Source organism: Lethenteron reissneri, chromosome 26 (genome assembly GCF_015708825.2).
Source record: "Lethenteron reissneri isolate LAM-NWPU_2019-01 chromosome 26, ASM1570882v1, whole genome shotgun sequence".
Classification (NCBI taxonomy): Eukaryota; Metazoa; Chordata; class Hyperoartia; order Petromyzontiformes; family Petromyzontidae; genus Lethenteron; species Lethenteron reissneri.
The window spans coordinates 10,051,675-10,077,703 of NC_083804.1; the positions used below are offsets into that span (position 1 = coordinate 10,051,675).

At 48.1% G+C, this 26,029-nt stretch overlaps 1 protein-coding gene across 2 annotated transcripts; it reads right to left on the reverse strand.

Annotated features, from left to right (window-relative positions):
* Positions 1 to 1,301: 1,301 nt before the first annotated feature.
* On the reverse strand, positions 1,302 to 25,754 carry LOC133347652 (GRB2-associated-binding protein 1-like). 2 transcript variants are annotated; one of them, XM_061560114.1, is made up of 12 exons: positions 25,479 to 25,754; positions 16,905 to 17,039; positions 16,481 to 16,619; positions 11,657 to 11,915; positions 10,164 to 10,437; positions 9,141 to 9,198; positions 8,989 to 9,053; positions 7,358 to 7,973; positions 6,294 to 6,396; positions 5,373 to 5,490; positions 4,427 to 4,486; positions 1,302 to 3,221 (listed from the first exon to the last, which is right to left on the reverse strand). In XM_061560114.1, exons 1-12 carry the CDS (start codon positions 25,554 to 25,556, stop codon positions 3,087 to 3,089), a joined length of 2,040 nt encoding a protein of 679 aa, XP_061416098.1. In that variant the 5' UTR covers positions 25,557 to 25,754; the 3' UTR covers positions 1,302 to 3,086. The 2 variants fall into 2 exon arrangements, with proteins under 2 accessions (XP_061416098.1, XP_061416097.1); XM_061560113.1 differs by having other exon boundaries at positions 4,427 to 4,489; positions 25,479 to 25,750.
* Positions 25,755 to 26,029: the final 275 nt, after the last annotated feature.

The following is a 26,029-nucleotide window of genomic DNA, read 5'->3' on the forward strand; positions in this document are numbered from 1 at the left end:
ACAAACTAAACAGTTACAAAGAAATTAGTTATCGATTGAGACGACTTAGAAGAGAAAACCGAACATCTTAAGAACGCGTGTGTTCAGTGGAGCTTTGTATGCTTGAGCGACTTGAAAACGTATGAGAGATAAGATATATCGAAGTGTATTGCTACAGGACACTGCATCTAATCCCGACCCAAAGAGTGACCAACATCGAAGACAAATGTTGCACATAGAAGAAGACCTGATGCAGGCAGTTATGATAATGAAACTGGCACTATTTGAACAGATGTAGGATGAATTTCGATTTAAAGCTTTCGTGACTGCAGGGATTCATCTTCTTCGTTCTTTCGGTAAAGTCACGTAGAAGGGAAGTAATAAAATAATAAAAATAAAACATAATAAAATAATTCTCACGACGTTTCGGCCACAACGCAAGTAGTCGCCTCGACAGACCTGGTTTCACCTGAAGACGGCTACTTGCGTTGTGGCCGAAACGTCGTGAGAATTATTTTATTATGTTTTATTTGTATTATTTTATTACTTCCCTTCTACGTGACTTTACCGAAAGAACCAAGAAGATGTAGGATGAACAACAGATACATTAAAAGTGTGTTGTTGGGAAAAATGGAAGGAACAGGAAGAGCTTAGAGAGAATGAGATTAGTGCTGGAAAGATGTGCACTCCTTGAGCATATTGGCACATGACAGAGCAAAGTGGAAACAAATGACAATGTGCAATGGACACCTATGGGCTATCTGCCCATGGATCGTGATGTTGATGCTGTCTTCGCGTCACGGCTCATCTATATTTGATCTATATAGAGTACACTATGCACATACACAAATGTGCTTACATTTGTACCAGCATTCCCTCTCCATGATATTTCACCCGGGGCTGAGCACTTTGTTGGAGTTATTGGGAGTTCAAAACAAGCGATGTTTCAGGCAAAATGCAGTTTCGGGTGATCACGGTCCCCCGGGTGCTGATTGACAGGTCGCAATTGGTGAAACAACGCTTCATGCTGACGAAATTCCGATTTGGGCCGCGAATAAGCCATTGCATTTTGTTGTTACCAGGAATGAACAATTTGGATGTTTTAATTTTGGACGTTGTGGCGATAATTCCGTTGGCCGTTGGGAGTATTGCCCCCAAGCGTAGATGACTTTTAATTGTGGATGAATACAGGAATCGTGTGGAAATAGCAGTCTAAAATCCAAATTTCACCGCAAATAATTAGAATCCATCAAAAATTCATCGTCGCGATTCTCCCCCCCCATCCCAGAAGAATATTTAGGGTAAAATAACACGACAGTGCATACATTTTACTTTTTATTTCAAAACTTTTGACCGTCATTACTGCGTCAACTCAACATAACCAGTATTAACATCACTACAATAGTCAGCAACATGTTTATCGTCACGTCTCGTCTCGGTTTAGACAATGTATCCGAGCTCGCTATGAACACCATAGGAATACCTAGATAACGACAAAGTAATGCCTATATCTGCACGACTGCTGCATGCATGTCTATAAACATGTGTTTGTATAAGTGGGGTTAGTAGTAATTCTTATAAGTGCACTGCACATTAATCCTCTCTACCAAGTTTGATTCCTGGCCACGATGCACAACATCAGCGGCAAGTGGTATCCAAACTTGGTCTGGGCTTGCCCTAAGTCAACTCAGTGGTAACCGAGTCGCTTGTGTGGTGTGGTCATCACCAGCACCGGTTGTGCATGGCTCAGGCAACATCACTCCTCACTTGCAGTGCATTTCTTAATATGTGCTCACTAACAGCACTCCCACTCAGTCTATATTTAAATCTAAACTGGGCATTAAAAAACATAAGTATGAGTTACGAAAAACAACCAATCATTAATGTCATTGAAAATAAGGCCTTAAATGTGTTGTAGCCGACTTGCTCTGTGAGGAATAGACATTAAGTGTGCAAGAGTCTAACAGAATAGGGCAGGGTTTCTCGAAACTCAGTCTTTGAGACCCCCCACGGTCAGCCTTTCCACATTTATCTATCTTCTCAGTTCAAATGGAAGTAGTTACACCCTACATTCATCGGACGATTGCTAAATACAGCCCATGTGATGTATGGAACATTTCATTAAGGCTCTCTACAGGTCACAAATTTCCTCAGCCCAATTAAAATCAGCACTTTCTACGTCATATGGAACGCATTTAGCAATCATCAGCCTCGCGCAGTGTGTATACTTTAATTGTATTCGAAGGCAGAATACTGGAGAATATATAAATCTCGATAAAGTATTACGAGACCACAAGGCAATGGTCGACAGTGAATCGTATCTGGATTCCTTGGCATGAGACTGAGGCGGTCCGAGCCAAACAATAAAACACGCCGTAAATGCCTGTCCATTACACGCATTTCTAGTAAATACAGAGCGGCATACACTCATTATCTCCCAAAGCCATCAACTGGATTTAAAATTTGGATTTCGAATTGTTTGCTACACAAACCGTATCCGTACAAAGAAGAATTCTTGAAAGTGTGAAGAGTCAGACGCATTCTAGAGATTAATGTGAAGTTTCACAAAGGCTGGTTGTGGCTGTTTAAGGCTCTTCTGTTTATTGGGATGTTTAAGGCTGTTACAGTCAAAAGATCTGTACAATAGGCGTTTACCTGCATATATTTACGAAAGTACAGTAAAGCGCAAATCTGGGTGTGCTCTGCTCATGGGCTTGTTTGTGGAAGACAGCCTGTGTGTCAGTGGAGAGCAGTAGCGTGGTGTATAAATGTGTCGTTAAACCCGCCACCACCCGACACAGCCAATAAGGTTTGTCACGTAAACAGAACATGCCAGGTAACTCATGTGTTTAGAGGATATCTATATTTTAGAGGTCAGGAGCATGTGTGTATTTGGTACAAAGGTTTCTGTGTTTGGGACACATATGTATGTTAGGGTCAGGGAGCTGTGTGTATTAGAATCAGTGGCATGTGTTTTAGGGGGCTTGCTGTTTATTGGGATGACCTGTATATTCCGATCAGGGTTTCCTGTGTATTATTATTGGGGGGAGAGGGGGGTTGTGAAGGTGGACCTCTGTGTATGAGGATCAGAGGAGCCCGTGTGCGCGTTAGGGGGCGGGGTTCCCTGTGGGTCCTGGGGCCCGGCTGTGGCTCCAAGCCCTCTGTGTGTCCTGCAGAGCGCGTGTTCTGCGATCGTCGAGCTCCACGTAGTGCACACGATCCTCCAGCGCCCGGGTACTCGCCTGCAGGTGGAGATAGGGGGACGGGACATGGGGATTGACACAATTACCCAGAGTGTACTCGAACTCGGCTCTTGCACGTGAATATACAGAACAAACTAGGAAGGGCAATGGACAAAGGTGCGCTCATAAACAGCAGGATAGCATGACATACAACATGGTTTGCATGCATATCATGTGACCACCACATTGCTGTACATAACTCTCAGGCTTTGTTCAACCCCCAGCTAAAGAGCTGAACGTGTAGCCATATTATTGTTTAGACCTCCTACTCAAAAAGATGTGGCTGTCATCAGCGAGCAGTGAAACAACGACACATATCCACATTATTTGGGTCTTTCGGTAAAGTGACGTAGATAGGTTCAAAGAAAATAACAAAATAACAAAAAACTACGACATTTCGATCGCAACACAAGCGGTCATCATCAGGAAAAGGGGGGTTAGCTTCTAAAGACAACTGTTTATAAAGGTTTGAAATGGGCATAGCCCAAAATGTCAGCAGCCAATGTTAATGTCAGTGGTGGGCGGCGACTGCGGTGGTTGGTGGGTTTTCCACCAATCAAAGGGCTGGCAGGTAAAAATTAGCATGTTAATGTGAGATCGCCGATCATCCTCTACGGCGAGCGCGCCGAGGTGGCGATGTTAATGTGAGAGATTAGCATGTTAATGTGAGAGATTAGCATGTTAATGTGAGAGATGAGCATGTTAATGGGAGAGATTAGCATGTTAATGTGAGAGATTAGCATGTTAATGGCAGATCGCCAAGCATCCTCCATGACTAACGCACCGCTCCCACTCAGTGCAATATCCGTGCATGGCGTAAAAAAATTCTAAAGATGTTCATGAATACGACTTTTTCACGTACAGTAATGTGTCCTTAATCTCATGTATATTCACTTACTTTTAAAGTGCAGTAAAGCACAGTGGAGATAGGGGGGGGGGGCATGACATGGAGGTAGGTTAGTGGACACAGACATGGATGAGCACGAGGGACGTGGGATTACAAGCGAGAGACAGGTGACTGCCACCAATTCCAATAAAAAAACATAGACTGCGCAGGTGCTATTAGCAAGCGCCAATAAAGGGCCACGACAAGGGATGAGGTTCAATTATGGTGAGAGTAGGGGGGTCAAGATTGTAATTCGTGTGAAGAGTCAAAGATAGGGTGAGGGTTAGTGTTACAGTCAAGGTCAGGGCTAGCGTTGTACCGTGCTCGGTGCAGTATCCGATCTTCCCAGGTCGAGATCCAGATATTGCAGGTTGTGTTCCTTCTATAGTGACACACAACCACAGACATATATGACCACACATGCAATGAGCAGTGCTGAGAGTAAGCTGTAAACAAGTGTACAAATAAAGCAGTGTTGTGCAGAAGGCGCAGGATGTGTATTGTAAGTGGCGTCAGTATTAAAGGGTGTGGAGTTTTTATGCAATGCGCGAGAGGATGTGTGGTATGTCAGGTATGGCACAGGCAGTGTAGCTACAGTGTTGTGTGCATGGTAGTCCTGGCATGAGGCGTTTCAGATGGCAGGGAGGTGATGTATGCATTCTACATTATATATTTTAAGAAGTTTATGTCAACTAAACTATTTTTATTTTACCAGGTATAAGGCTCACGGAGCTATATAGCTCTTTTTCAAAATCGACCTGGCCACAAATAATAGCTCAACGAAGTGGCTTATCACGTGAAAATGTATAGCAGCCAAACTCTAAAAGCATGTTTCTAAATGTGGAGGGAAAAACTCGAGGACCCGGAGAAAAATCCACGCGACCACAGGGGGAACATGCAAACTCCAAATATACAGGTGTCAGGGTCGGAATCAAACCCACAACCTCCTGTATACCAGGTGAGGTAGTTATGTGGTGGGTAGCACAGGAGCGGTGCCACGGTCTTGGATCTGGGTTCCATTTCCAGCCATGACATATATTAGTGGTGACATCTGAACCGGTTATGTGCTTCCCATAGATTAAATGAGAGGCTGGGCGTGATACTGGCCACAGCATCACTCCGTGCGCATTGCAGGCCTTAAGCGCTTGTTGACATCACTTGCCCCAACACTCTGTAGGCTATCCGGGGGATTATTGTCTTTGTGGTGGGTGGTATGCAGCGTAAGTGAATGTTTGTGATGATGTATGCGATGCAGTTAGCCTCACCGGGGGCTGCATGGCCACGTAGCTCTCATCCTCTTCATCATCGTGAGAGTCGGAGCTGGAGGCGGAACTATGTATGGATGGAGGGCGTGGCTGCGGCGGCCCAGCCAATCGGAGCGAGCTAGACAAGCACACGTTATTATAATCAGGTACGTGTATGAAAATGACACGAGAGGGGTCGGGGTAGAAACCTGTTCAAGTGTGTTTCCACTGGTGTGTGAATGTAACCCTGTGTATGTGAGTGTATCTAAGTGTGTGCAACAGCGTCTGTGTGCACATGTGAGCGAACATATTTGTGCGTACCTGTGAATGTGCATCCCCATGTACGTGTGTATGGCAGTCTCCTTTATTTAACCAGCAGATGATAAAAAGAATTGGGCCACGTGAAACATTGCCTCTTTGCAAGGGTGATATGGACTACATCAAGATATTTTAAGTACACAATATTTGAAGAATATTTCAATATTACAAATCTTGACTAAAACCTATAATAATTTAATAAATATCTGATTAATGCCAAGTAAGAAGGTGAATTGCACCCAACATGTTTAAGTCAACAGGCAAGTGATTGTTTCGGGAAAGGAACGTAACTAGGCAAGTAGGTTTGTGATGACCCATGTGTGAGTGGTTGTCTGTATATGTGTGTCCTTGTGGTGCTGGCATGGTGCTGGCCACAACAGCCCCTTATGTGACGTGTCGCCTATACGAGGGGTCTGTCTTTGTGTCCATGTGAATATACCTGTGTGCGTATCTATGTATGTGTTTATTCACGGCCTGGCACAAGCGTCGTGGTGACGTCACCGCCACTTAGTGGCGAATGGCGGTTGTTGTTATTCACGTGCATATACCTGTGTGTACCCATTGTGTACGTGTCATTTGTGTGTCCCTGCTAGAGTATGTGTGTACCTGTGTGAACGCACTTACCCAGGGCGTGTGAAAGTCTTGGTGATGGGGGAGGGTTCTGGTGGGGGGAGATCTCCATTTGCACCAATCCCGGATTGGAGTGCGAGGGGGGGTGGCCTCCGGCCTGTGGGCACCAAATAAGCACATGTGCATATACATGTCACATGTACACACGTACCCATGTATGTATGTATGTATGCTGAACTTCTTTTGCACCATATGTAGCCAACTGTATACACTTTACGCTTACTCGCCTTCCTGGAATTGTTTCACTCGTGTGGGGCCTGCTTTTCTGATCCTCTTTCTCCACTCAACCCATTCTTGGGCCATCGTTTCCATCTCCACTCCAGTGTCCTTTGTATTCTGATTCCCCACTTGGAACCATCTCTTTCTCGGCCTGTCTCTTGGTGTCCGCCCTGGTGCTTCCACGTTCATCACCTTTCTTCCGACGGGGGGTTTCCTCTCTTCTATCAGTAAACTTTCTTTCAGCTTGTCCAGGCTAGTCTAAGCTGGGTACCACTCTAGTTTCTTAATTTCTGACTTGATACCGATACATTTCTGATGTATACTATACAATTACATAAGCATACTTCTTCAGCACCGTAGTCGTGGGGTTACATTAACAGATTGACATGCTAATCTCTAGCAATACAATGGCCGAGGTATATCTGGCTCTGCGATCTTACATTTACTTGCAAATTCCATCTCTAGCCCCGCCCACTTACCCTTGGGTTATGCCCACCTCAAACCTATATAACCTCTGGCTGCAGTAGCTCTCTCGCTATATTTCTCCTGCCTCAGCAGTCCGTCTGCTGTATTTTTTCACCTGAAGACGATTGCTCGTGTTGCGATCGAAACGTCGTGATTTTTTATTATTATCTATCTACATGACTTTACCGAAAGACCCAAAGAGTATGAATTCCTGCAGTCACGAAAGCTTTAAGTGAAGATATAATTACATAAGCGCTAACATTTCTCCAAGTATAACCTTTATAGACTGTTGGGGAAATGTTTTTAGCAAGCACCTTTCAAGGCGACCACAGTGTGCAGTGTGGTGTGGTCAGCTCATTCTCACAGTCCCTCACCTGACCGGTTGGGCTTTAGTTCCCTGTTGACTGGCGGTCCCTCCTGGAGTGTCTGTGGAGTTCGTGGCGTGCGGGGCGAGTGTGGCGAGCGCGGCGATTGGAGGGCACGTGGCGTGCGCGGCGATTGGAGGGCGCGCGGTGTGCGTGGCGACCCGCCCTCCAGTGTGCTGGGGTTGCTTCTAAACCCAACGTGGGCCGGCGGGGGCACGACCCCTCCGAGCGCAGCCCCGCGCGTCCCCACGCTGCTCGCTCGCATGGCCCCTGTCCTCCGTCCCCCAGGACCCCCTCCGGCCCCATCTAGTCCAACCTCCGTTCCGGGCTTCGTAGCAGTAGCTGATGTAGGTCCAAACACGGAGCCAGATCCGGCAGGCAGCGGAGACCAGCGTCCACTCATCTCCGTGGTGACGGAGCGTGAGTGGGAGCGACTGCTGATCTCGACATAATGCCCGCCGGTCTCCATGGTGACAGAGCGTGATGAGGACCGGCTGCTAGTATCCAGGGTGACAGATCGCCCACAGGTCTCCATAGTGACGGAGCGTGATGGGGACCGACTGCTGGTCTCCATGGCTACATAATTCTCCGGAGGGCTCAGGTCATGGCGGTTCTTGGGTCCGGGCTAAATGTGCGCACGTGCGCACACGCACACACACACAAGAAGGCCACAATTATCTTTACAGAACATTGGAACAAGTGCCGTTCATGATTACCTATTCAGGCTGTCATGGTCCACGAGTACGTGGTGTCAGCAAATATTGGTTCCCCGAAATGTTTTTTCCCCCAGGAACAAATAATTGTTCAATATTTGTAACCTCAGGGGGACAAATATTTGTTCCCACCACTGAACATTAATTTGGGCTTGGTTTAAGTGCTACTTTACTTTTGGTCCATTGCAAAGTACATACATATAGAGAAACTGTTTAAAAAATTATTTAGGAAACTCGTCAGAAAATTAAAGTTTGAGCTGAAAATGCATGGATATAGAGCTAAATACAAAGACAGATTTACCCTGTAACAAAAACACTAAAGTGGTACAAATATTTTGAAGGAGAACCAATATTAATTCCTGAGAAGGGACCATTCTCTGACATTGACATCATCTCTCTGTGGCTGATGTTGACATATTGGCATTGACATAGGAGAGACCACAGCCCAGGTCTAGATTCCAATGATGGACACTGTAGCCAGGAATCAAACCCTGTTCACCAGGATTGCGGCACACTGCTCTCACACACACCACTTCACCACACACAGAAATGCACGTGTACGGCTGTGCACGTGTCATTATGTGGGGAATGGTTACACACTGTTTAGCGCACTGAGTTCCGTGTGATTTATAGCCACAGCTAATATCCGTGGTGAGTGTTATCAAAATGTATCCTGGGCCTCCCTTCGTTTGACCGAGCCTTCAGTACCCGGTGTGGTGTGTGAGTACCTGGTGTGGTTTGTATGAAACACATAAGCCCTGAGAATAACAAGGTGGCCAGGATTGTTGCTGGCCACAACCATCCACTCTTGTGCTATACCGGCTTTAAACAGGTGCTCGCTAAACAGCAATTGTCCCAACAGCCTGTGTAGGCTACACGGGAATCTTTGTTGTAAGTGTGTGTGTAGTCATTATGACGTGGCTTTACCTTCGGACTGTCCCAGCCCTTCGGCACATCGTAACACTCGAACCCCACCTCTTCTTCTGCCTCATCTGTGGGGGCACACACATCTGTGAGCAAAAATAATGACACCCATGCATTTATGCACGGTGTGTGTGTGTCTGTGACTGCAAGTATACCCTTTGAATCACGGGATTCAGAATTTGTCCAAAGCTTTCCACAGAAGCCTGACGCCACCTACATGAACACACACACACAATAATTATTATTTTAATTTGTATGGCATCATCAACATTAATGCTGCCACAATCACCATCCCCATGTAAGATAAAGTTTGTATGCCTTGGCAGCCCCCTCATTCAGTATTTTCTCCAGATGAACACCAGGCCATGCAGAGAGATGCCTTTGAATGCTGCCGCAACTCCATATGCACCTGGTGCTCTGCCTTCCGTCACTTATTGCACAAAATCAGATGACTATTGTGGACATTATACCAGCCTTCCATCCATCCATCATCTCCAATGACCCAGTGAGCAAACAATCATCCTGAATGCCTCTCGGTAGAAGTTCCCACCAACCGTCCCTTGTTCAACCAACCTGTGGTGTGGGTGGGAGAGGTCCTTGAGATAAACGGCCGGTTGCACAATGCCACAACGCCTGAACATCTGCCAGGTCATTTTCATCAACCTATGAAAATGAGGTGAGCCCCGGCGGTTGATAATTTCCACTCCAGTAGCTATGCTTGAATGGATGGGGACCTAATTTTCCTGAGACTGCCCCCTGATAAGGGCGCAGGGTGTTCTGAATTTCCCTCTGAGCTACAGTGTATGCATCCTGTCTCTATGCTGGTGCACCACCTAGGTGTGTTCCCCAACCCCACCCGCTTGCAGCCAAACTTCAAGACCGGATGAAAGGCGCCAAGTCCTCCCACCAGGTAGATGGTCATTTAAGCTGAAGGTGTGACAGCTGCACAAGGCCTATCCATTGTCGATAAGAACAAGGGGGTACAGGGTAAAGAATGAAGGGCTGAAAAATTGGTGTAACAGCGGCATTTACATTGGCAGTGATGAGAAAAAAGTGAGGAAGGTGGAGTCCTTCCCTCTTATAGGAGCAGGTGGAGGAGAGGCAGCCTTCCAGGAGAGTATACCTGTACCCACTACCACCATCAACATAACCAACATCACCAGCGTTAGCTCCATCACCTGGCAAGGAGGAGGTGGGATGTCGTAGCACTGAAAGGAGAGCCGTGATGACGATGTCACTTCCTGTGAGCTCCCTGTCTTTGGGGATGACATAGCTTCTTGGTCAGGATCGGACCGCGATGGGGGTGGAGATGTCCCTTCAGGCTGTGATGTAACTTCCTGGGTGGGAGATGGCAGTGATGATGGCACGTCCTGGGTGGGGCTGGCTGGTGATGTCGCTGCCGGGTTATAGCGGCGCGGCACGGAGTAGAGTTGATCGGGAACATCACTTTGCCTGAAAAATGAAAACATCACAATTGTCACGAACCTCACCACCCTCATCAAGATCATTATTATCGGTGTCATCTCCAGCAACATCTCCACCACAAAATCTCAAGAATGTTCCCATCTCGATTTCCTTCATCGCCAAAAGCACCAGTGTCATCTCAACCACCACCTTCGTGAATGTTATAGCGCCTACCTTCCTCTCCCCTCTCATCTCGCGTTACTTTCCTCCACATGTTCTCTGTTCCAGCTGCCAAGGTCTTCTGTCAAAGCATCCAGTCAATCTGGGAGGTCACTCATCCTTCATTGCTGCCAATGCAGTCTGGAACTCCCTCCCTTTGGCCATCCACATGGCTAACTCCCAATCCAGGCTGGCTTAAGATTTTGCTGTTCCCCTCTAATATGACCAACCATTTCCATCAATCTACGTTTTCTCTTTCCCTTGTATCATAATAAAACTCATAATGCATCTATTTTTTCTTGTAAAGCGTTTGTAGATGCGGTTGCATTTAGATGCATTACAATTCAAAATGTATCTCCAAAACCACTATCAATCACCACCATCTATTTCATCACCTCCACCTTCACACAACTATCAACACTACAATCATCACCAACATCATCAATACTACAACCACCATACAATTATTACCACTTCCATCACCATAACCGCCATCAACAATACCACAATCATCACCACTGTCACCACTTCCACTAACACCAAAGATCATCTGTATAGCCTGGAACAGACTGTTGGGGCAAGTGCTGTTAGCGAGCACCTATTAAGGCCGGCACGGCACACGAGGGGATGGGTGGCCACCACCACGTCCGACCGCCTTTGTCTCCCGGGTGACGATGTTTACACACCACACCGGTTACTCATTTGAGGCTGAGTCGAAGTAGGGGAGACCCAGGAATGATTCGGATAATCGTCACTGGTGGTGGCTGTGAGCGGGAATCGAACCCAGGTTGCCAGATTCGTAACGCAGCGCGCGAACCGCTACACAACCGATCCCCACAACCATCATACGTGCACTTTGAGGCCATGTGAAGTGTCGAACGCCCGCTGGCAGGAGGTCACGGGGCAGACCCAAGTGCCATGGGTTGACTGAGACGACTGGCCCGATACACCACCTGTGCCCCCGACTGTGCCAACCATCAACACCACCATCACCACAACTCTCCACTGCCACCACCGCCATCACCCCACCCCCAACCGCATTGCTTACAGATTGTCAGGGATCCGGCTCTCACAGTCGTACAGACACAGGTAGCCATTTGGCTCCTCGTTGCCCAAGCGATGCCCGTTGACCCTGCCTCCCCCAGGTCCCATTGACCGGTGGAGTGGGGGCGTGGCCTCAGGCTGCGCCACCGTTGGCTGCAAGGAGATGGGGGGCGTGGCCTCGGCAAGGTGTGGCGGCTGGGAGGGTGGGGCCTGGGGTCCGGCGTCCGATTGGCCGGTTTGGTTTCCAGCCTCCAGTTCGTTCCCTGTACAGGGAGAGAGACACACACATACTCGTGAAGCACAACGTAACATTTCAAATCAAACAACCCCCAGTTTAACACGTAGGATTTCACGACCAAAATCATCCATAATATAGATTTTTTTGGGGTTAGATTGCGTGAATATATAAATGTGCCGTTAAACCCGCCACCACTCGACAAAGCCAATTAGTAAGGTTTGTCACGTAAACAGAACAGAACAACCCCAGCTTGGCCGGAACAATCCCGGTGTCAAAAAATGCATTCCGGCGTTTCCACATGCATAGGGTGGGACTACTAGAGTAGTGGGCAGGGTTGGTTATCGGAGGAGTGGGCCAGGACGTAATGAGCAGAAAGCAGGCAGGGCCGATATCATGAAGAGACCACTCACTGTGAGGGTTGTGCTAGATATAGTGGGCTTTGCGATTGAAGAGTGAACAGGGTTGATGGAGGAAAGAGTTGCCAGCTTACCATGTGTCCCCGTTTAGCATCCTAAAAACGCGGTACCCTTGCCCAAAGCTAACAAAGACATAAGGCTCACCAAGGATTGAGGGATTCCAACATCAACAATTTTAAATAGCATCTCAGGATGCTTTACAAATGAAATTATCAGTGTAGAAAGTGGAGTGTGGGGGTGGAGGTCAGGGCACAGAAGCGGGGGAAAGAGAGATTGACACTGGGGCACAGCCAAATGCAAAAGCAACTGGGGCCCTGCACAAATATCAATAGGCCCCAGAGGGAGGGAGCCGGGACAGGAATATGAGCATCAACGAGTCTTGGGGCGTCTTCATGAGGGCAATTCTAGAGCCCCTCACGCGTAGAAGTGGACAAGCATGATGCTTGTCATCCCACCCCATTGCGTGCCATTTTAGCTTTAATGCACAATTACTAACAGCACTCGCTCTGGAAGTTTGTCCACCAGGTTAACAGATGCATATTTGACAAGTCCACGCTCAGGCCATTTCCTTTATTTCACAGCCTCTCTATGAAATGAATGCCCAGTTTCTGTACAGCATTCTGGGATGTGGGCGCAATTACACCCTATATAAATCCACATAGTACAGTATTCCCACCCATAGGTGTGCACTTGTGTATGCTGGGTCGTCCAGTATAAGTGCAAATACTATGCACAAAAGTTGATTTGTAGATGGCAAAAAGTACTCATGTGACGATAAGCTCGGTCATGCCAGCATCCTTTTCATGCTACATAACGTCACCATACTTTGTGCACCATGCACAACAGCATTGAGGCCACTACGATTTAAAATTGTCACTGTACAATTTTCGGTAGCAGTAGGACAATGAAATAACTGTACACTGGTTTAAACCTTGTTACGAATCATCAGTACAGTACAGCCATCATTCTCTGTTCAGTTTCTCATCATTCATATGGTGTTGGGATACTCTTCTGTTGAAGGGAATTGTGAAAAACACTACTCAGCATTTGACAACTGCTGTCCTCAAGCAACAACAAAAGGTGGGGGGAGAGGCAATGTTAACAACAATGAACAGAATATCTGGAAGATAATAAAAAGCACAGTGAGGAGCTGTGGCCAGGGGCGGAGGGGGGCAGTGGGTTAGAGTTGGGTTGGAATCTAACCACTCCTGTCTGTCAACCCAGACTAACCAAGTTTCCTCCGCCAGCCCTCACCCAATGGACTTGGCCGCAATGCATCATTCCGAGTGTATGTCTGTGTGTGTCTATGACGACCTGAAATCTTTCCTAGTGTATCAACTCGGAGAATCTAAGCAGTGCGAGCCTATAAAGTACCTGGATGGGTGACGACCATGCAAAAAGCAGGTGTTCATAGGGCTTGCGGGGCACCATGTTGATCCATTTTTAAACTGTACTCCTATGATTTTAGGTCTATGTTCTCTGCTTTCACTAACCCGCATTCACCAGCATGGTGAAGTATGATCAAATAACCCCCACCAACAGGCAGAAGTGCAGAATGACCTTCATTCAGCAGGGGATTGAAAAAAGGACCGTACATATACACATATATACATATGCATATGTATGCATATGTATATATGTATACACTATGTATATATGCATATATATATATATACATGATGACACTACGATTAGGACAGTAGGCTATGAGTCTGGAGACCTGGTGTTAATTTCCGACCGTGGACAGCAGTGTTTCAACCTATCATATTTCCTCCCGAGGTTTACTCAGTCTTAAATGAGTACCTGAGGCAGTGAGGAAACCTTGCCACTGGGGAGATGAAGGTGGTTGGGTGTGGTGCTGACCAAATTACCCCCCTGTGTGCCGTTTCAGATTTTAAATAGGTGCTCACTAACAGCACTTTCCCAGTGGTCTAAATGGCTATAAAGGGGCTCTTTATGTTTGTATTGATGTGTGCTAGAGTTTGCATGCATCTATCAATAACTTGAGCCTTGTTAATCCACAGCACCTGGATCTGTCCAGTGAGTTTGTACCAACGAGTAAAAATATATCTAGCCTGGCACGAGTGCTGTGATGAAAATTCCATCATCTACATGGGGAACAGCAGTTATTGACTGCGCGCGTGCACCGGTATGCATTTGGGTATACAAAGAGTGTGTGAGTGTACATGCATAAGTGGGGAGCAGTGATGCAGTGGTCAGTGCACTGCACTACAAACTTGGCCATCAGTCAGAATCTCGGCTTCAGCTAATATCGGTGCCAAATGTTTTTTTGCCGGTATTAGCCCTCCGTGAGGTTGACTCAGCCTTAAAGGAGTACCCAGTGCGGTGTGTAAACAACAGCATGGGAGAGATAAAGTCAATCAGTAGTGTGCTGGATACACCACCACAGCATTTTTTCCCCAACAGCCTAAAGATAATAAGAATTTAGACTTGTAATACGTAGTTTTTGCTCGTTCTCAAAGACCGAGAACAACTCAGCGGCACAAGGAACCACAGACAAGCGATAAGGTAGCCAGGCGGCACCAACAATGCTCCATGGTTCTCTATATATCAAGATGTTTTCGGCCAATTAATGAGAGTTCCTACACAAAAGGAGGAAACCACAGTTCCCGGAGAAAATCCACACATGCGAGGGAGGAACCACTCTATCCCCATATGGATGGAAACAGATGGAGATGAATCCACTTGCTGTACTGCCATTTCCCTTCAAGCCAGGGTATGGCAACTTTGATGCTCACGGGAAGTGAGTTTCACGATATTGGTGTGTTCTCCCAACCCTCCTCTTCAGTGCTGGATTACAGGCGTGCACTATTACCGCCCCGCCCGGCTACAGGAAGATCTTTGTCTTTGTACATGTGAAGTACCGGTGAGGACGCTTGACACCGAGGTGGAGGCACACGTGTATTTATTTTACAGTACAACAGTGGGCATATAACACTCGAGGGGGTATCGGCCCCCTCACCCGTATAACTGGGAATACACCCCTAGCTATCCCTGTCCTACCCCCGAGTCCTCCACTAACGGGCTAGGGGAGGCTATCTGGCCCGACACTGGTAAGTCGGGCCCGGTACCCGGAGTCCCAGACCAGCTCTTACAAGAGCACCGGCTCTGGCTTTCGGGACCACGCCGCTGGCTCAGTCCTGTTCGGCCCTGATAAGGACATCGAACTAGGGGAGTCCAGGGCTCTATCTAAGACGTCTTCAGTCTTCTCTGGTTAGCTTTTAACTCTACTCCCGAGCCCTTTGATACATCCCCTTTTATACCCAACCCCTCCCTGAGGGGTGGGGCCCCGGGGGATCATAACGTTCGAACCAGCGCCCCCCAGGGTGCCTGGCTCGGACGTCGTAGAGGGCACCTCCCCGTGCACTTACGTAGCCCCGCCCACTGTGTTTGTTTGCCATAGACTGCCATGCATAACGGCTCTCTCTCTAACACCCCTACACATGTGTAAGTGCGCGTGCAAAGCTGAAGTTAACCGATGCAACCTTCCTGCACTTAACTTTGCTTTGTGCAAATATCGCGCAACATCCTAGGTTAAACACTGGGTGAATGTTTATGTATGATAAAGTAGAGGCCAAGGCTCATCCCTGCCCTCCCCTCTTGCCTTGGCAAGCTGGCCCGACCAAGAGCCTTACAGGGAATTTATGCAAAGAAAGGTGCTTACTCAGCTACATATACAAATCTTAAAAAAACGACTAATTAATCTATAAATTGATGTTTTAACTTGATTAAATCATAAAGACAAGTTACATATCTTGGTAACAGTGTTCTCAATACATATATCTACACTGTTATGCATAAAAAGTCGGCCATGTTGAAATTAGCATTGCCATGATGGCCACATGACCATATCCAGCCAAATCGGTGCTTGATGCATTCGCAACAAGAAAACAATTTCAAAATCCCAATGAAACTTTCTCCAGTGTTGCAGCCTTTGTTAAGGGAGCAACACAGATAACAACACTTTTGCAAGCAACATTAATCATCAATCCCATCAACAGTCGTAGGGCCTCCTTGGCTGTCAACTCTCTCCACTTTTGTCTGCCCTTAGTAGACTTTGGGTAATCCTCTCCAATGTTATTGCAGGTAAAATGCATAGTTGAACTTTAGTTGCAGTGCATGCATACATGCATGTGTGTGTGTGCGTGCGCACCCTGTGCAGTTTCATTGAAGCCGCAGAGGGAGCAGAGCGCACGGACCCAGGCCACCATCTCCTCCTCGTTCTCGGCCACCAGGTAGAAGGTGCGTGCTTCCGTGCGTACGTCAAACACAAAGCTGCCCTTAGCGCCATCCTGCACACACACACACAATGTTGTGAGTGCGTGCCGTGTGCAATTGTGAATACATGGGTGCGTGCATCCTTCCCCCCCTAGGCCTCACACTCCCAGAGTACCTGTGACCTCCTCTGCGTCTCACACGCTCTTATGCCCCCCTCTCTCCACGTCCACTTGATTCCTCATGACGTCTCTACCTCTCACACTCCTGTCTCCCCCAGAACACCCCATTACGCCTCCCCGTGCTGTCCACGACCCCTGTAACCCTTTTTGCTCCCCAGACCTCCAGTGCCCCCGCTCCACCTTGCTGAAGGCGAGGCCAGAGTCGACCTGCAGGCAGGCGGAGAGGGGGATGGTACGGATCGGCTTGCGTGCGCGGTCATTGCGGAAATACAGCAGCTCCTCCTGGCGCAGTACGAACCAGCGGCGCCGCCACGCCTGGCTCGGGGACATGGGGGTGATACAGGGGACACATGATGGGACATGGGGGAGGGACGGATGGGGAGACACGGTGGGGTGGCATGGGGGGGGGCACAGACAGGGGGGGGGGGCACAGGCAGGGGGGATGTGGTGGGGACATAGGGGACAAGATGGGAATTCGAGGGGGGGGTCAATACAGGGGACGACATGGAGGGGATGCAGAGGGGACACAGGGGGGGGGGACATGGTGGGGGGGGGGGGCACAGAGGGGGGGTACAGGCAGACAGACACAGGAAGACGCAGATAAACACGGGTTCATGGGAAGATAGAAGGGACAAGCAAACACAGGGGTAGGGGGAGGACACCGGGAGACATGGAGGGAGGCGGCAGTGAATGCGGGCACACGACAAGGCATTCAGATATACCATACATATGCAGAACTCAGATCCACTGCCATGGAGAATTATCGATAACAAATTGAAAAGACCTCTGGTCGTCTCGCACTGTCAAAGTTAAATATATTTTAGTTTGTTGCTCCAGCGGCTATCCCAAGTTAAGATTATCCATTCAAACTTGTTAAAAAGAACGTGAGATAGGTTTATACCTTCTGAATCTCATCAACAGCCATGGTTATACACATTTATGATATGTACAAATGTAAATATATGCACATGATCACAAGCACAATTAAACACACTTTTACATAAACACCTACTTGCACGCGTTACATGTATCACACACCAACATACACAGATAAGCACAAACAAGCACACACATGCAAGAACATGAAGACAAAGCTCCCCTTATAGCCTTATCACACTTTGGGCGGAAATTGCTGCTATTGGACACCTATGAAGGTCAGCACAGCACACGAGGGATGGGTGGCCAGCACCATGCCGAGCCACCTTTGTGTCGTACCAATTTTTACATACAGCACCGGGTAGATATTTGAGGCTGAGTCGACCTAGGGGAGGCCCAGGACCGTTTCGAATAATTGCCACCGGTCTTGGGCGTGAGCTGGAATCGAACTCGGGTTGCCGGTTTGTAGCTCAGCGCGATAACCATTGCACCACCAAGAACACACACACATACACTTGTACACACTCACATCCATAAACACATACATACTTGTACACAATAGCCTCCATACACACATGTACACGCTCGCATCCATGCACACACACACACACACTTGTACGAAAACTCTCATCCATGCACACGCACTATAGATTTCTCACTAAGCTGCCTCAACCGAAATAAATTATTCAGAGAGCAGAGCGGCTTAATTTACACGCGTGCACACACACTCACATCCGTGCTTGCACGCATCCACAATCATACACTTCAATGCACACAAAAACCACATCAGAACACGCACACACAAATGCATATGTTCACGCAAACACAAAAACACAACACGTGCATTCGCATTTTTTATAAACGCAAATACACAATACATACGCACACACAATGCAACCCTTATTCAGAGCTTCAGAGCTAAAACGCTAATCGGTGGTGATGTCAGCATTGCACTTCTGCCAAATTTTGTACAAAACAAGGCCACATGTAGTGATGGAGCCTTGCTGACATGGGGGGGGGGGTATAGGACAGACCCAGGCAAAATGGGCAGACAGATAGAATCCAAGCCAAATGTGTTCCCGTGCCCCCTGCCACTGTCACTCGATATCTTTTAACTGCGCAACCGCTCTGCCCGATCTTGTGAACGTTGCTCCTCTGCCTACTTTTGTTGCTGGAGGGTGGTTGCCACCATCCACCCAGTATCATCCTTCACGAGCCTCCTCCACACACACAGGCCGGTCTTGACATTGCTGATACTCGTGTCGGTAAAGCCATTCTGCTCCAGGTCCCCCTATCCCACTTCCTGCCCTCTATTCTCTAACCAATATAGGGCCTGTTTAGCTCACTTTATCCAGCAAATCAGAAGCTGCTCGGGCATGCGGTGGCTGGGATATGGGCTACATGACCCAGCCATACAATTTGTACCTGCAGGAGTCAACCAGAAACCCTTATGTTTCACACATGGTCAGACATGGATAGACCCAAGGACGGAGCAAAGGCCAGCCTGTGGAAAACTTGGCAAAAGCACAGCTGTTAATATACACAAGGAACCACGTCGCACATATCTCGTACCAAAGATCCCCCGAATAGCCTTTATAGGCTGTTCGGGCAAGTGCTGTTAGTGGGCACCTATTAAGGCCAGCATGGCTTACGAGTTATTGATGTGGCCAGCAACACGACCAGCTGCCTTTATTTCTACAGTGCCGATGCTTATGCACTGCACCGGATACTTATTATAAGCCGAGTCAATTAAGGGGCAGCTCAGGACCGGTTCAGATATTTGCCAATGTTGTTGGCCATAACGATGAGCGCGCACACAGGCATAAATCACCAACATGTCATCTACGCCTACTGCCAAGACGCATGCACAATGGACTCAACAGCCACGGAACAAAAAGTTACTGTCATAAATGTCAAGCGTCTCCACAGTCTGTTGAGCATTGAACTGTACCCGCTTTGGCAGTTCCGAGCCACTGGTGAAAACTTCACATTCCTATTACCCCTGACAGGGATGGTGATGATGCTGACGATGGTTATGATGATGATCCTGGTGATAACTGTGATAACAATGAAGATCATGATAATGATCATGATGATGACCGTGACGATGATCGATAATGGTTACGATGTTGATGGGAAGGAATAAACCTGTCTGAAATTTGAACTCGCAACCTTAAGATCGTGAAATGAGTACATAATAATCATATTTTTTATTTATATAGCATCTAAATGCAACTGCATCTCCTAAATAATAAACATCGATAATGACTACGAGAACACATCTAATAAGTATAGGCAATTGGTAGTCACTAATGTAAATATAAATATTTTGGACAGGCTAGAAAGCTACAATTTGGCATAAGTATAGTAGAGGTTATAGTTATAGCTAGAAAAATCTGAAACTGAGAATTTTCTAATTTGGACACCCACAATCAGGGTTGCGATTTCCGCATGGAAAATGCGGAAGGAGGGTTCAAATTTTCCCGCATTTTTGCTAAAGTCAACCGCAAACGGTGGAAAGACAACTCCTATGACCGCGCGCTTTTAACAACACGTTAATGCGTTCTATTGGAAAGGATACATCATGTACATGTGCTCGTAATCACGGCTCCGCATTTGAATAAAGTATGTGGTTCTTGTGCGGAAATGCGGAAATCATATATTCATTCCAATCAGTAACTCAAAGCCCTACGTGATGCTGGGCCTTGCATGTATCCTTTCCAATAGAACGCATTAACGTGTTGTTAAAAGCGCGCGGTCATAGGAGTAGTCTTTCCACCGTTTGCGGTTGACTTTAGCAAAAATGCGGGAAAATTTGAACCCTCCTTCCGCATTTTCCATGCGGAAATCGCAACCCTGCCCACAATATTTGGCCCAGATATTGACCGATTTGAATCATAGGGAATCATCAGCCTAAAGTTATCTATTTCCCTACGTTAAGTGCTAGACTCTTACAAACATAAGAACTCCATTACCATCATCATAAAATAAAACCACTTCTTTTAGAGTGTGATGCTAAAACTGACAGAATGCGAACAAGGTTCACTACCAGTCACTAGTGCATTTGACTGTTAATGTACAGGTTCGACACAATGTGTTTACGGTTACTAATAACCATGCAGATTCCCCCAGCTATGGATTCGAGGGGCTTGTGCTGTTAGAATTCACCTATAAGGCCCCACGATTCCCTTATATACTAGCAATCACCTATCAGGCCCCATTATTCCCTTACATTTAATTTAGATAAAAATGTACAGCCCTTTGTTCAATCTCCATGTTGTCAGCCATCGGGGTTGTTTGACCACATTTCACCACGCTGGTCAGTTAAGGATTGTTGAGAACGTAGAGGTGCCCAATACTGGTTCAGATATAATTAACAATTGATGACAGCCATGGACAGGAATTGGATTCAGGTCCAAAGAGGAGTGTGCTAACCACTGCACCACCACTCCCCTAACACATTCCAATACTTTGCAACACACATGCACATACTTGAAAGCTGACCCCTAAGGCAAGCACAAACACTTCTTTACACACCCCAACGCACACCTGCTAGATACACCTACATAAATTGAATTATACGTCGTATAGCCTATACAGGTTGTTGTGGCAAGCACTGTTAGCAAGCACCTATGAAGGCAGGCACATCACATAAGCTGATGTAGCCAGGACCACGCCTGCCCCCCTTTGTCTTCCCAGTGATGATGTTTACACAATGCATCATGGCTGAATTATCCTAGAGAGGGCACGTTCAAAATCTCACCACTGATGTTGGCCGTGAGCAAAAATCGAACTCAGGTCACCGGGTTCATTGAAGTGTACTAACTACTGCACTACCGCTTCCTTACAGTCACACACACCTACATCCATACATCAGCCACCATTTACCACTAAGTCGTGGCGACGTCAACTCAGCACTTGTGTCAGACTAGGTGCACTGAGGCCACCTGAAGTGTCCAAGGCTCACAGGTAAGTCATGAAACAACCCCAGTTGTTATAGGTTCACTGTCTGGCAGATGCACCTTCTGCATTCCCCACTGTACCAACTTGTATGCGTTTCATCTGCCCAGTGCTGTACCCCCTGTTGTGAGCGTTGTTCCTCCCTCGTTGTCGCTGGAGGACAGCTGCCTCTATCCAGTTGTGTCCTTTATGAGCCTCCTCCACAGTGGCCAACCTTGACACTGCTGGTACGTCATCGGCAAGTCAACACCTCTCCAGGTCCTCCTGCATCACCATAATCTCAACGCTTCTCTAGCCTGTGCCATGCTGTTTTACTCGGAATATTCAGCTAAACAAAAGCAGCTTGGGTATGTGGTGGATGGGCATGTGGGTTACATGACCCAGCCTCGCCTGCCGGAGGCTCACTCATGAGAGAATGTCAAGATCTTCCGAGGATATGTGAGATACTCGCACAATACAGTCTCGATAAACCCTCGATGGATTGTAGGCACGCCAACCTGCATTTTTTTAAAGCCACATTTAGCAAGTGTTAAGGAGTGATTGTGTGAAGTAAGACGTGAGCATTCATGATGAGGACACTGCCCATGTGTGAAAAGTCTGCCCCCTCTACCACCACCCAATTACTCAAGAAGAGATGAGGGGGTGGAGTGCCCGATTACATATATGATGTACTATTGTACCCAGAGGCACTGTGTTTTGTTTTGGTTAGGCGTAAGCTACAGATAGGTTCAGCAGCACTGTACTCCAACACCTTTTCAGAAGAGCAATTACCAAGTCATCAGCATGCATACTATCGTGGTTGCTCATTAGGAGACATTCCTAAACCTCACAAGGACATTGTTGAACATTTTTTTTTAAACTATTGTTTTATTTTACCAGGGAAGGCCCACCGAGCTATATCGCTTTTTTTTCAGAAGCGACCTGGCCACAAATGATAGCCCAAAGAAGTTACGTATCACGTGCAAATTTATAGCAGGCAAATACTCTAAAGGCACGTTTATAAATGTGGAGGGGAAAACCGGAGGACCAGGATAAAAATCCACGCGACCACGGGGAGAACATGCAAACTCCAAATATACAGGCGTCAGGGTCAGGATCTCACCACCCACGACCTCCTGTATACCAGGCGAGGTAGTTAACATCTCACCACCGTGGCGCCAATTGTATCAGTATCAGATTTGAACTCCTCTGGTACAGCAATGGCCATTTTCGGTGTTGGCCCCAGATGATATTCCTGTTGTCGTACTCCAAAGGTCAACAGGGAAAGACTCCCGGACTTCTGGCCACGCAGCTTCACCGGTCCTGCCCGTCACCACCATGAAGGTCCTTAATGATCATGAACAGAAAAGGGTTCAGAGACCCCATAATCACGGAGAACAAGCCAAGAAGCCCTAGCCTCCACAAACACATTCACTCCAAACCCTTACGCACACTCACCTTTGCACATAGATAAACACAATCGCATCAACACCGTATCAACTTACACAAGCCTCTCACACACATACAACGAGTACACTGTACTGCTAACACTTATGCCACATGTCAGCCCCTTCCACAAAGACAAAAATCCCCCCTATAGCCTGTAACAGACTGTTGGGGTAAGCGCTGTTAGCGAGCACCTATGAAGGCCGGCACGGCACACGAGGGGGTGGGTGGCCAACACCACGCCCGGCCGCCTTTGTCTCCCCAGTGGCGATGTTTACACACCGCATCAGGTACTCGTTTGAGGCTGAGTTGACCTTGGGGAGGCCCAGGGACCGGTTCAGATAATCATCACTGGTGTTGGCCGTGAGTGGGAATCGAACCTGGATGGCCAAGTTCATAGCGCAGTGTGCTAACCGCGACACCACCGCTCCCCACACATTTATACTCACACCATTACACACACTACACACACCCTTAAACACCATTACACACACACACGACTCACACACACCCTTATATACACACACACTACTCACTCACACCATTACACACACACTACACACTCACACCATTACACACACACACTACTCACACACACCATTACACACACACACCATTACACACACACACTACACACTCACACCATTACACACACACACTACACTCTCACACACACCCTTACCAAACTCTACACACACTACTCACACCCTTACCAAACCCTACACACACACACACTACTCACACACACCATTACACATACACACCACACACACACACACTAAACACTCACACCATTACACACACACTACACACTCACACCATTACACACACACACTACACACCATTACACACACACTACACACCATTACACACACACACTACACACTCACACCATTACACACACACACTACACACACTACTCACACTCTTACCAAACCCTATACACACACACAACCTTACCAAACCCTACACACACATACACGATGCACAGTGTCCAAATCCTTATACACTTGCAGTATGAAGCCTATGCTGTGATGTAAACAACCATAACAAGTGCTCACATATGTAGTGAACAGTAATCCCTTACACTAATCTTACACACCAACACATAGGCTACCTTTGTACACACTACCCTCACACACCTACATACGCACACTCACGGACTATACAATATACTGTGGTATAAATAACACCCTTACTCAAAGAAATAGATCCCCCGCCTGTAACAGACTGTTGGGGAAAGTGATGTTAGTGAACACCTATGAAGGCCGCCTTTGTCTTCCCAGTACTGTACTAATTTGAGGTCGAATCGACTTAGGAGTGACCCAGGGCCGGTTCAGAACACCCCGACACACACACCCTCACACACGAACACCCTCACACCTAACACCCTCATGCACCTAACACCCTCATGCATCCTCACACACACACCCCCACACCCTCACACCCACACACCCTCACACTCACACACCCTCACACACCTCACACACACCCTCACACACACACCCTCACACACACACCCTCACACACACACCCTCACACACACACCCTCACACACACACCCTCACACACCCACACACACACCCTCACACACACACCCTCACACACACACCCTCACACACACACCCTCACACACACACCCTCACACACACACCCTCACACACACACCCTCACACACACCCACACACACACCCTCACACCCTCTCACACACACCCTCACACACACAACCCACACACACAACTCTCACACACACACACCCTCACCACACACACATACCATCACACTCACACACCCTCACACACCCTCACACTCACACACCTCACACACACACGCCCTCACACTCACACGCCCTCACACTCACACACCCTCACACACACACGCCCTCACACTCACACACCCTCACACACACAGACCCTCACACTCACACACCCTCACACACTCACACCCTCACACACCCTCACACACTCACACACCCTCACACTCACACACCCTCACACACTCACACCCTCACACACTCACACACCCTCACACAAAGATAAAGACAAAGATCCCCCGTATAGCCTGAACAGACTGTAGGGGCAAGTGCTGTTAGCGAGCACCTATGAAGGCCGGAACGGTACACGAGGGGGTGGGTGGCCAGCACCACGCCCGACCGCCTTTGTCTCCCTAGTGGCGATGTTTACACACCGCACCAGGTACTCATTTAAGGCTGAGTCGACCTAGGGGAGGCCCAGGACCGGTTCAGATAATCGTCACTGGTGTTAGCCGTGAGCGGGAATCGAACCCTCACACTCACACACCCTCACACACTCACTCACACACACAGACCCTCACACTCACACACCCTCACACACTCACACCCTCACACACTCACACACCCTCACACACACTCACACCCTCACACACTCACACCCTCACACACTCACACCCTCACACACTCACACCCTCACACACTCACACACCCTCACATACTCTCGCATCGAGGCACTCACAAATGGCCGGCGTAACTTCCTCTCGGGGGGAGACTTGATGAGCCACCCGCAGCACACCACGCCGCCGTCTCTCTCCATCTCCGGCGCTTCCCTCTCCCCCCTCTGTATCTCCCTCCCTCTGTATCTCCCTCCCCCTGTATCTCCCCCTCTGTATCTCCCCCTGTATCTCCCAACCTCTCTCCCTCACGGCCCCCCTTGGGGGACCCGGCTTGGGGGTCCGGGACTCTGGAGGCCCGGGAGGAAGTCTCCCTCCATGAGCAGAGAGACACACACAGGGAGGGGAAGGCGGCGGAGAGGGAGGAGAGATGGAGATGAGGGGAGGGGGAGGAGAGATGGAGATGAGGGGAGGGGGGAGATGAAGGTGAGGGGAGGGGAAGGAGGAGGAGAGATGGAGGGGAGGGGGGAGATGGAGGTGAGGGGAGGGGAAGGAGGAGGAGAGATGGAGGGGAGGGGGGAGAGATGGAGATGAGGGGGAGATGGAGGTGAGGGGAGGGGAAGGAGGAGGAGAGATGGAGGGGAGGGGAGGGGGGAGAGATGGAGATGAGGGGGGC